We start from the raw sequence: 12,652 nt of genomic DNA, 5'->3' as shown, positions 1-12,652 counted from the left end.
CTGTAACCCCCTGCACACGGTTCTTTCTTCTTCTTTTTTTTTATCAAATTACCATTTATGAAATTCCCGTGCTTCATTACATCCAGAACATTTCACGACCTGGCATATGATGAGTGTTATTATTGTTCAAATGGCCATTAATAAATTTGATATGCCAGCATGGACTACTACTTCCAGTATTGACATTTTGGGAGGCAAAAATATATAAATTTAACACCGTAATAGAGTACAATGATAGACGGAGGGACAGAAACCCAGTGTAGTATATACAGAACGCACCATGCTACAGTGAATATTTGTGGCAGTCTCTCAAACATTTTCTCAGTGCCATAGAGTTCAAATTAATTAGTTGCCTAAAATGGGGGAGGATTTGAAGTGCTTTCTTGCTGTATAAAGTAGCAAGGGGTGTCATATAATAGCGCGAAACATTTTTGCACAATATGAAAGTACCTGCAGTTATATACAGAGCTTGTCTTTCACAGTCACAAATGGCCAAATTTAGACACTGAAGTAAACTAAGTGAATTTTGGGGGTATGGCTGATTTTAATTTTAAAAGTGTTATTACGTTTTCCTTATCTTTTTTTTACCAGTTTTCCCCTCACTGAGATATGAAAATGATAGCAAAAGGGAAAAAAAAGGAGATGAATGGGCGAGACGGCGAGTGAGTACAAATAAAAGAAAAATCTAAAGGGATGTTTGGATACCACCCGCTAAAGTTTAACACCTGTCACATCGGATATTTGATACTAATTAGGAGTATTAAACATAGGCTAATTACAAAACTAATTGCACAAATGGAGTCTAATTCGCAAGACAAATCTATTACGCCTAATTAGTTCATGATTTGACAATGTAGTGCTACAGTAACCATTTTATAATGATGGATTAATTAGGATTAATAGATTCGTCTCGCGAATTAGCACAGGGTTCTGCAATTAGTTTTATAATTAGCTCATGTTTAGTCCTCCTAATTAGCATCCGAACATCCGATGTGATACTGCTAAAGTTTAGCACCTAGTATCCAAACACCCCCTAAATCCTGAAACGAATGATTAAGTAAGTGCTGTAGCGGCACGAGACCGAAAAGAAAATAAAATAAAAACAACGTCTCTTTGTAGCTATCTGGTTAGCTCATGGTTGGAGTTTGTTTATGCTTCATGTCAAAGTTAACCCAAATGAATGCAACAAGCCCTTGTCTGCAGTCACCGCGAGAATCCACTAAGCACTTCTCTGTCTAATTTAGAAGTCTAATAGCAGTCTAATCCACCAGCTCTCAATGATAGATCCAGCCAAATAGGGAGAAACAAAAGCTTCCCCAAAGTAGTAGCTAATAAACTTAACCCAAATATATAAAAACATTTAACTACTCTGAGCTACGTACCTTAGCATACCAAACCTAATAACAGCAACTTCAAGTTATTAATAATTGATAAAAAAACGCCACCGATTCCTTTTCTTCATATGCAAATATGTACATACATGCTGTGCTACTCTGCCATCACCTGCATCTAGCACATGGTTTGTGCTTACAAGGATTACTTTTAAAAAAACAAGTTTTTTTATCTAAACTATGAAAATTCAAGAGCCCTAACGATAGAGGTTATTGTTAAAGGAAATCCATAAACCTTAATAAGTAACCTCTTTTTCTGGATAGTGTTTCTAGTGTTGGATCTAATTATTATTTATTTTGAAAAAATAAGGATTCAGATTTGTTTCATCTCTTACCTCCTACTGGAAAGTAAAAGTTGTATATTAGCATAGCCCTTATAGAAAGTAAAAGGTGTACCTTAGCATAGCCCTTAGTATATATTAGCGAACGGGCCTCTAGTTGAGTTGGTTAGGTGGCTCTAATAGCACTCCTTAGGTGCTGGGTTCAACTCCCCGTGGGTGCGAATTTCAGGTTGGGGTTAAAAAAATCCTGCAATGCTGTATGGTGCAGAATGTTGGCAGAGGAAGATCAAAATTGACATGTGAAGAGGCAATAAAAGGAGATTTGAAGGATGGAATATACCCAAAGATTTAGCTCTGGATAGGAGTGCTTGGAAAATAGCTATCCATGTTCCCGAACTCTGATTTGTGGCTCTTGTTGGGTTTCAACTCTAGCCTAATCCAACTTGCTTACTTGCTTGGAACTGAAAGGCTATGTTGTTGTTGTTGTTAAAAAATCCCCTCGCATGTCCCACGCCAAAGCATAGGTCTAAGGCCCCGACCAGGTCATTGGTCATCTTACACGGGTTATGGTGCTGCTATGTAAGGGTGGAGCAGGAGTTTGGAGGTTTTCTCAACCTGCGTGAGAAGGTCTTCTTCTTAGCAAAATGCCCGGGGGCTGTCTTACCCCCCCTAGTATTTTTGGTTTTACTACTCATATTCTATTAGGAAAAGTTCCAAATTACTCCTTTCAAGTGTAGCGAAAGTCCAGATAACCCCCTAAACTATGTTTTGGTTCAATTTACCCTATAAACTATGCTATTTGGTTCAACTTACCTCATAAAGCAATTTGTCATTTTTATTTCTTCATATGCAAGTTGAATTTTAATTTGAGACATTGCAGGGTGATAGTGGATATCATGATCTATATTGAAAATACATAAATACTTTTGATGTCTAGCAAGTTTCATTAGATTCGTTATGAAATATATTTTCATAGCATATTATAAATATTGATAGTTTTCATTATAAACTTGGTCAAATATAAAACAGTTTGATTCAGGACAAACTTAAAGGGACACTCTTTGTGGGACGGAGGGAGGACTGTGTTTAAGAAAAAAAATACGTTCACAGCTTATCAATTATCATCATCAAGCAAGGACAATGATTAAAGAAATTAAAGGTTGATCAATGAGACGGATCATTAACCTGATCTAATTAAAGTCAACATCCCCTATAAAAAATTGACACTCCAAGTAATTAAAGGAAAGAGCTTATACACGTGTCAGTCGTTATGTATTCCGTGCTTCTTGCTCTAATGCTCCATGACACCCGAAAATCCCTTCCGGTGGTTGTGTACCGCGGCGGGCATCTCAGATGCCATCAGATTAAAGGCTACACTAAATAAAGGAGAGAAGCGATTAGGTTTCGAGTGATTAGAACCGGCGTCATTTACTTCCGTTAATCTCTCTTGTGGTGTTCTTTTTTTTAAACTTACTCTTGTGTTATTCTTCCGCCGCTTCTTCTCCCTCGTCTCGTCATTTCTTTTCTTCCTTTTACTCTTTCCCCTCCGGCGAGCTCGCCATGGTTGCCCGAGGTGGAGGCCCTCTCTTGTCTTCCGTCGAGGAGGCAGCCCGTGGCCCTCCCCACCTTCCGCGCGGCCGGATCCGTGGTGACGGCACGGTGGCGGCGCATGGGTAAATCCCGGCGATAGCGATGCGAGGTAGGGTTCCCGGCCTGGATCCGTTAAGGCGAGGTTCTCCTTCTTCCCCGACGCCGCCATGGAGGTAGGAGCATGGTCCCTCACCGTCTTGGTCGTTCCTCGCGAGGAGAAGCCCGGATCTGGCAAGGAGAAGCCTACATCCGGCGGTATGGTGCCCTCTCTCTCTCTCTCTCTCTCTCTCTCTCTAGATTTAAAGGTGCTCCCACCGGATCTGTTGACGAAGGTGGGAGCCGGGAGGAAGATGGAGGAAGCGCCGCCACGTCCATCAGTGAGGCATGCGCAAGCATGAGGAGGAAAATTACAGTTTCTTTGATGTTATTCGGTTCAAATGAGATCTGAAATTTCCCTTTTGATATTTTGGTAGGATAATATGAAAATTACACTTTCAACTTTCATGTTCATGCTTGCTAATGTCCTGTACTTGTGCAAGAGATTGTTTCTGTGATTTTCACATGCTTGTAAATTTTGAATGTAAGATGATTTTGTACTTTGATGCTCGCTTGAATTTTTTGACAAAATAATCTCCCTGTAAGCATTGACGAAGAAGACACCAGTAACGTTTTTTCTTTTTTCTTTGTATTTTCACTCATTGTCATTTTCTATATATGTTTGAATTTGTGATTATATATGTTTTTTTTTCGAATTTTCGTAGCAAGAACAGTGACGCGACAAACAAATTTAACTTTTTGTCCACTACCAGCAGTTCCATGGTCCATCCGGCTCCTTGATTTGGGTTAGGCTGATGGCATATTAATCTCAGAACATTAGCTTTAACCACCGCTGCAACTCACCTTCTCCGTCACGTGTCCCACCCGGGAACATAACCGCAGAATTGCCTCGTCCCATGACACCAACTTGCATCGCATACGGTCTCTTCAACCTTAGAACGCCATCTTTGAAACAAGATTCCAGCCAGATGGCCACGGCCACGAAAAGACGTCAGGAAAAATGTTACTCCTCTCGGCCTTATCCTTCCGTAATTCGGTGACGGTGTCTTCTTCAATCAGCTTGCGATCGGTAGGATGCAGGGTGTGTCGGCTGCAGGGGCACCGTTTGGCCGGGGCGGCGTGGCAGCGGCACCGTGCGGAGCCCACGCGCACGACGTCAGATAGCGTGATGGACATGGACCGATGGTGAGGGGTGGTGCGGCGCGGCGGCACGGTTCTGGCGCCGTACGCGTGGCGTGGTGGGCTCACGAGCCGGCCGGCCGGCCGGCCGGCCGGCACGAGGCCCCTGCCGCCTGCGCGCTGGGGAACGGCCAGCGGCTGCGAGCCGGCGACGCTAGAGGCCGCCGGCCGCCGCGCCATGCGCCCCGGCGGCGTCCGGCCGCGAAACCAGGACTCTGAAACGCTGGAATCTGTCTGTGAGGTTGGTTTGGGCCAGGAACGCGGCCGCACCCAGGCCGAGGTGGTTAGGTCTGTATAGGATTTGGGCTCTGAAAACTGGGCTGTCCGGGTTTTGGCCCAACTAAGAATGGAGCTTTATACGTTTGGTTTGGTACTTTTGGTTGAGAATATAAGGCCCAGAATATAGTAACTGCTGATCAATTATCAATTCGGCCATTTATTCACCAATCATTACCACACTACTATGAGATCGGAATGCCAAGAAGCACTCGACGGTAATGAAGGGACACGTGTAGAGTTGTATAGGTCTCCTCATTCTTTTTACAGGAAGCACGCCGACCGGGTTCCTCTCATGGATCATCTGTCCAAGTTCGTGGCCGATTTGATATGGTTCTTCCGTAGGTACGTCTACAGGGACCGATTTTTCTCACCCCCTTCCGATAGTTGGGTCATTGCAAGATATGCAATTCGCTAGATAGTTGGCTTGCACAAAATGCAACCGCTGGAATTGCTGGCAAATCCAAACCCAACCTGACTCCGATGAATCGATGATCATCTTCTGATTTCTCTGCCACTACTGTTGCTGACGCCTAGGCTTCCGTGCCATAGCAATCTGCACCGTTCGTCCGAGATGGACGGCTGCGCTTTCCGACGCAGAGGACGGTCCCCCGTGTGACGTGTCCCTCCAGGACAGAGTCCATCCCCTCGCCGAAGTCAAAATGGCAAGGGGGGAAGAAACGAAAACGAAAAAAAAAAAATCTCTACCAAAGAACACTTGCAAAACCCTCGCCCGCTACCCCCCTCTCCCGATCCCCCCGGCGGCTGACCTGATTCGCGTTCTCAGTCTCGGGATCCGGGCGCTCGCGGCGATGGACAGCGGAGGCGGCGCGGAGGGGGAGCTCACGGCGCAGGAGACGGCGCTCTACGACCGCCAGATCCGCGTCTGGGGCGTCGATGCCCAGAAGAGGTGCGCCGCCGCACAAGAACTCACCCTTTTCTTTTATCTGTTTGTTATTTATATTCCCGCTCCTTATGTTTCTGTTTTACTGTAGGTTTTGCTCTATTTTGCTTGATTCTTAGCACGGGTTGGTTATTTTCTAGGCTAAAAATTCTATCTTTTGGGGCTTTATGATTTGTTTTGGATTTATGGCTAAATGTTTGTTTGCTTTTCATCTTGGGACGGTAACTGACTGAATTTCTCTTTGCTTTCATGTGTTTCCTGGAACAGGCTGAGTAAGGCGCACGTGCTTGTGTGCGGCATGAACGGAACCACCACCGAGGTAAATTGAAAACATGTTCTTTTGCAGTTGTACTGTTTGTGTGGTAGATCCCACCACATGGTTATCTTCACTTGTTATTTTGCTAACTATTCAATCAGTGACTGTGGGTATTGTACTGAAACTGGCTCGAGTTGCTTTATAACCTATCGCTAGCTAGTTTAGCCTTACTTTGGAATAGTTGTAAATCTTTTCTAACATTTGTCTACATCTATTCTGTTCTTGAGTGCGTTTGCTCTGTTTTGGAGAATGATATTATTCCTTGTAAATGTTGATCTTATCTGAAAAAATGATATTGCTAGTTGTTGTTCCCGTTGATTAGGCACTATCGGTTGGCTTTAGGTTGTCCCACCTGTTTATTTGATTTTTTTTGCTTATTGTTCCAGGTTGTACAGTATTCCAGTTGGAAAAATATCTCAGTTCTTTGATAGTTTTTAGTTGAAATTTCTACTTCATTACCTCCCTGTTAGATTAAATAGTAGAATAATATCATATGAACCTTGAATGGTGAGTTACAACCAAGTTCTGGAATTTATTTCAATTGTTTATGCTCTTATTTTGTTTGTGGTTAATATAAATGTGAAGTTGTTGTATCCTCTTGTTCTGATGTTGTTTATGATTAAAAGGTGACAGTAAGCTTAAGGCATCTTAACAAGATCATTGTATTTACAGAGAACATGTTGAATACTTGAATATAAAAGATAAGATAACAGAAGCATACTAAACTTATGTATTTGTTTAAAGTGTGATTTTGCCCTGCATTGAGGGTCCTAATTTCTTCTATGTATATTGATTGTCACTTGTAACTTTTTGTATGGTATTTAGTTAAACCATTGTCATAGCATGCATTGAAAATTGTTTCTTTCCTATCCTGTAGTTCTGCAAGAATATTGTTCTAGCAGGAGTTGGTAGTTTATCCTTGATGGATGATCACATGGTCACGGAGGACGATCTGAATGCAAATTTCCTGATTCCTCCAGATGAGAGCATATATGGTGGTAGATCTCTAGCCGAAGTTTGCTGTGAGTCTTTGAAAGATTTCAATCCTATGGTCCGAGTTTCTGTCGAAAAGGGTAAGTTGCAGTCTGAACTTCTTTTCTTGCTAGTTCCTAGATCAGAATTACGAGAAATCCCATCCTTGCACTCTTGAATTCTTGTGGTCCTAGCCTGTCTTGTACTGATGGAAGATGCTATTTTTATATGTATATCAATTGATGGTTGTTCTTAGAAATAAATTCTTGTAAGAAAACTTCTAAAAAAAAACTTGTAAGAAAAAAAATACTGAGTACAAGCTGTTTTCATATTAATGTGTTTCATAGTTGTTTCAGAATCCCACAAAGTTTGATTCTCCTAGAAAATTTGTGATAGGTGCAATTGTACAAGCTCCTATCATATTATACGATGGCTAAGATTTTGGATGGGTTTGATTCGAGCAAGTCTTTTCTGATTTGTTGTTTCATTTAGGTGATCCATCACTGATTGATGGAGAATTCCTCGACAAGTTTGACATCATTGTAGTTAGTGGTGCATCTCTTAAAACAAAGGTGCAGATTCTTCTCTGGTGCTATTACCACTGCTTAGTGCTTATTGCCTATTCTACCTAAGTGATTCTACAGAAAGTTTGTCATCCTCATGTTTTTGTATTTGTTATGTGTTATTTCAGCTGTTTATTAATGAAAACTGTCGGAAGAGAAGCAAGCGTATTGCATTTTACGCTATAGATTGCAAGGATTCTTGCGGTGAGATATTTGTTGATTTACAGAAGCATAGCTATGTTCAGGTATGCTGCATGTCATATTGTGTTTAGTATTTGTTCTACAAATCTGTCAAATAGCAGCTTTAATGTGTGCAATCTTCTGAAGTAGGATCAGCTATACTTTTAGGATCTAAGCATCCCTGCACCGCAGCTTGCAATTGAGCTATGTTCTGCCATGTGTTCATTTTCCTTCAAAACATGTTTGTGTTGATGATAAAATCACCATTTCCCCCCTTATGTCAGTTTCAAAAGGCAGCACCTAGGTGGATCAACGCCGCCTCGCCTAACACCTAGGTGTTTTTCTGCCTAGGGTGGTTTAGCATTTCATCTAACTGTGGAAGTGGGGCAAATTAGAGATGACGAAAGACGCATTATTGTCATAGAACTCATGGTTGCAAGATAATTTCAACTTCTTTGTCTTAATATACCCAATTTCCTCTATTTAACGTGGCATTAATCTAGCCGCCTGCAAAAATAGAACTGCCTAGTCTCACCTACGCTTGCCAAAGCACTAGGTGGAGCTTTGTCGCCTGCCTAGTGCCTAGTGTGTTTTTTAGACATTGTTTTTAATTAAGTATTTACTTGTCCTTCCATATGTTTCCTTGATTGACTGGTTGCATTGAAAAGGCTTGAAATCATGGAAAATCCTGGTTATCTTTTCATACACGACTTTAAGCTGTGCCTTCTCATTGGTATTCTTCCAACTCCTGTTTGTTGCATTCTCCTGTCTAAAGGGAAGAGCTACAAAAGATTCTGGCATGTTGTGCTTAAAGCATGGAACAGTCTCATCATCAAAATTGGGACCAAGAAATCATCTTTGATGCACATTCTCTTTAGATTCAATCACATGGTGAAAAAGTTTCTTAGATGAATCACGATCATTTGGGAGGCATCCTTTTAGTTTTTCTTATGTTTTCATGATTATAAGTTGGCTTCTAAAAGTACCTTCCTGAAGTTTTTGTCCATTTTTGTTTTCAGAAAAAGCCTGGAGGAGAAAGTGAACCGCAGGAATTGACATATCCTAGTCTTCAGGTAGATGACTTAGGTTTAGAGTGATTGATCTAATGTTTTTAAAATCATTTGACTAAGCCATACCTTTTTCATGTTGTGTACCATTCAATATAGTGAATTTTTGTGCCATATGTTGCTATGGAGTATTTGTTATGCAATTGGTACAGGTTGTTCTATAGAAGGAAGCTATTTGGATTACATATTTATATTTGAAATATGAAATAGTGTGCCAATACATTCTTCAATAATATGATTAGCTTTACCTAATTTAACTGCGGGGAAGAAAAATTAAAATAAGAAAAAGTGATGATTATCGGGTTTCTGGTTCTCTTTTATTCTTATGTGGAAAACTAGTTTGGATCTTAACTTTGCATTTTGGACAATATGGATGTTTGAAGTAGCTCTTGTCTTTGCTGTATTCTGCATTGCCTCTATCTAAATGTTGGTTTTCCTATGACGAATCCATCAACTGACTGCCTATTTATGCTGGTATATTGTTTATATACTTATTAAATAACTCAAAATGGTATAGTGCTATTGAAAGACTTGCCATTTTGGATGCTTTAATTGGGAAATGTGTTTCTCCTAGACGCCATATATTTTAAAATATAGGAAATACAATTTTATTGAATCAAAAATGATGATTGCATTCATTATGTCTTTGCAGGAAGCTATATCTGTATCTTGGAATAATCTACCAAGAAGGACCGCAAAATTATACTTTGCCATGAGAGGTGAGGTTAACACAATTTAAGACAGTACTGCAAAAAAAGATAAAGTACTTGTTTAAGTAAATTCCCCAAATGATGGAACTTGAAAGATGTTGAATTCAACGATTTTGTCCTTGATTCCTCTAATTTTTCTGTTCTCTATATCATTTTGCAGTTTTGGAGAATTACGAATTATCTGAAGGACGCAGTCCTGGTGAAACAACGCTTTCTGATATACCTGCAGTTTTGGCTCGGAGGAAGGACATGTGTGATAACATGGTAAACCAGTTTTTTTATTGTCTTAGTTAAGATCATATTCCTTCTAATTTTTTACATGGTATTGTAAACTGCAGTCTTTGAGTGAGTCTCAAATTCCTACTGCTCTCATTGAACGACTGGTAGCAGCTGGAAAGAAGGAACATCCTCCTGTATGTGCCATCCTAGGTGGTATTCTTGGTCAGGTAGGTTCTGTTCTAATCTCTAAACTAAGTGTTTGTTTGCATTTACATACCTCCTATACTATGGCTGTCACAGATACTTCGAGTTCTGTTTTGTTGTTTAGTTGGCTTGTGAACACTGGGAAACAACTAGGTAACTATAGATAGCATATGTGGAGCTAACTGGGAGGACTCCTTTCCTAAAAATATGGAACCACTTCAATGAAAAATGGATAGTGATCTCGAAACAATGTAGGTAGTATGTCAGCAAAGAGGGTATGGAATTACTGAGCTGAGTATGCTGTATATGTTTTTCAGTCAAGGTCATATAGAATTAAATCATGTTCTGTAAATTGGTGTATGTACTTTTGAGCTTCTGGTATATATGGAAGAGGTCTAGTCATGATCTGTATCAGCAAATCCATCTTTATAGAATTATAATAAATTCACACCAAATATTTCCAGAATTAATTACACAGAAACATTGCAAGTTGAGTTGGAGTATCACACTAAAGCCAATTATATATCTAGTGATGAATGCACTTGTAGAGCAGATTTATATATGTCCAAAATAATCTTGAACAAGTTCATAGCCGACCTTGTCTGACTCAAGGCTGGTCCAAAACTGAATATTATCGGATGGACATGACATGAAACTTTGGAAACCTGTATATGAATTTTCCTTCTGAGATACCGATAAAAACCTTGTTTGGTAGAGATTGCTGCACAGCGCTGCAGCTGCAGCAGCCTGGGAAGGTGAGGCTCAAATATGGCCTGGAAATAGCATCACCTCACACGGAGTAATCGCACTGTCTGCAGCAGAGCGCTGCTGCAGCTAGCTCTACCGAACACGCTGAAAGCTTTGAATGACTAGCATCCAGAACAGTTCCTGATTTCATCAATGTAGAATGCACAAAAAACTGCAGCATTGTAGTACTATTCCTTTTTCTTGTTAGCATTGCGCTTACAGCCTCACCTTTCTAACAGGAGGTGATTAAATCAATATCCTGCAAGGGTGATCCAATCAAGAATTTCTTCTATTTTGATGCGGCTGACGGTAAAGGTGTCATCGAGGATATCCCACCACCACCACCTTCTGTGAACTGACATGCTCAGCTGCCTAACTACCTACTCTACCTGGTTCACTAATCCTTGTACCCACCTCATTAGCATCAGAACATGTAGAAACTTTTAGATTCATAGCCAACTGGAATCGAATGTGGCGTCTTAGGAATTGTATCGAGCAACAGACGTGTCAGTATTGCACTAACAATTTCAAGCTGAGTCTCGATGGTTTCCATACTTTCCGGATGATGGATTTCTTTGTCGTCTCTTTACCCTTTTGTCGAATTTGGTAGCAGTGGTTGGGAATGGAGTGAAAAGGTTATGATATGGCGGTGAAGTGACTCCAGCTATATCATCATGCCTGTGTACTGACGTGGCATGTTTCATGTTTGATTACAATACCTGTTGCTTGAATGGCTCTGCATATGTGCGTAGCAGATGCTCACTGACAGCTTGTTAGGTTGCCTTCCATAACATAGTTTCACTGGTACCAGACCAGGAACAACTGCAATGTTTGGTTGTAATAAGTGCCATATCTTTGCTGGGGTCAGATGTATGCAGCTTTCAGTTTGGGCTCTTCAGATGTTGGATGCAGTCTACGATGAATATGGTTGAGGTATTAAATAGACCCAGATTGATCTAGACGGAAAGGTGAAGCTTATTCCTGATACTATTGAGATGCAACTGGCTTGGTTAAACTTATGTTCATACCTGTCTTTGATGTTTCTTCTTGACCAAATCTACTGAATTAGATTTGGACAGGACTTGGCCTATCTAATCTTCTGGTTCTGAAGTAGCCGTCCCAACAACTTGTATCAAAGTCGTTTTTTTTAAAAAAAGGATAAATTTGTATCAAAGTCATTTCTTCTGACTAAAGTCTCTTCCAGTCCAGTTCAAATATCAGTTTCTTCCCTGTAGCTCCTCGTGGTCGCTTCACAGTCTATTTGCTTCATTTCTGACCTATATGTAATATGGTTAATCATAAAAGGATCAATCGGAAAACAGGAAGATCCAGATCTCATGTGGTCATATTCAATTGCAGAAGGTTAACTGAATTGGACATGAAAGAAAGGTACTTGTCATCTGATCTGTCAGCATAGGACATGAAAGAAAGGTACTTTCCATCAGTCCATCTCAACTGCGGCCACATTCATCTTCTTATCTTCTTTACCAGAAAATCACACTCAGGAGCCAAAGGGAAATTTTTTTTTACACTTTTAATATTGAAAAACATATATATCGATTTAACCTGTATCGGAGGACTCGAAACTAAATCAGTGCAGCGCCTTTTAGTCACGGTTCGCTTCCCACATGTGAAGATTGAGCAATTTTTGCAGTGACAAGCTCTACTCTGTGGATGGAAAGAAAATTATGATCATTGCTCTATCACACAACCTGTACTTGTATGGAGTAGTTTACATGTTATCAACTTTATTTGTTCCATCCTCAGACATTCTTCCACTCTGTCAAGAAATGAAAGGCCAGCCTTACCTAATTAACAAAGTCTTGTTAAATAAATCTATTCTTGGAGGGGACCAGGCACCCAAACATCCATCTCCCCAAAAGTATGCCAATGATGAGAGCCCTGTACAATAATACATCCCTGGAATACAAGAGGTACATCTCCAACAACCCCTCTATCGGCCTCCCAATCATAAGCTCACATTTCTTATAAATTC

At 40.6% G+C, this 12,652-nt stretch overlaps 1 protein-coding gene across 1 annotated transcript; it reads left to right on the top strand.

The window, feature by feature from the left end:
• The first annotated feature begins 5,441 nt into the window (after positions 1 to 5,441).
• LOC101756718 (SUMO-activating enzyme subunit 1A) lies at positions 5,442 to 11,245 on the top strand. The gene is made up of 10 exons (XM_004979252.3): positions 5,442 to 5,684; positions 5,946 to 5,997; positions 6,872 to 7,067; positions 7,459 to 7,538; positions 7,658 to 7,774; positions 8,729 to 8,782; positions 9,429 to 9,495; positions 9,647 to 9,750; positions 9,825 to 9,932; positions 10,896 to 11,245. Exons 1-10 carry the CDS (start codon positions 5,587 to 5,589, stop codon positions 11,013 to 11,015), a joined length of 996 nt encoding a protein of 331 aa, XP_004979309.1. The 5' UTR covers positions 5,442 to 5,586; the 3' UTR covers positions 11,016 to 11,245.
• Positions 11,246 to 12,652: the final 1,407 nt, after the last annotated feature.

The sequence above is a fragment of the Setaria italica genome, chromosome VIII (assembly GCF_000263155.2).
Source record: "Setaria italica strain Yugu1 chromosome VIII, Setaria_italica_v2.0, whole genome shotgun sequence".
Lineage (NCBI taxonomy): Eukaryota > Viridiplantae > Streptophyta > Magnoliopsida > Poales > Poaceae > Setaria > Setaria italica.
Note: the sequence above shows the minus strand (reverse complement) of the source record. Positions and strands in the feature narration are given on the sequence as shown.

What these genes read in the sequence shown, in the direction of transcription:
- LOC101756718 (XM_004979252.3), top strand. Translation starts at nt 5,587, where the DNA reads ATGGACAGCGGAGGCGGCGCGGAGGGGGAGCTCACGGCGCAGGAGACG. An exon ending in CCGAGTTTCTGTCGAAAAGG is followed by an intron (nt 7,068 to 7,458) that starts GTAAGTTGCAGT and finishes TGTTTCATTTAG; the next exon opens with GTGATCCATCACTGATTGAT. An exon ending in TGACATATCCTAGTCTTCAG is followed by an intron (nt 8,783 to 9,428) that starts GTAGATGACTTA and finishes ATGTCTTTGCAG; the next exon opens with GAAGCTATATCTGTATCTTG.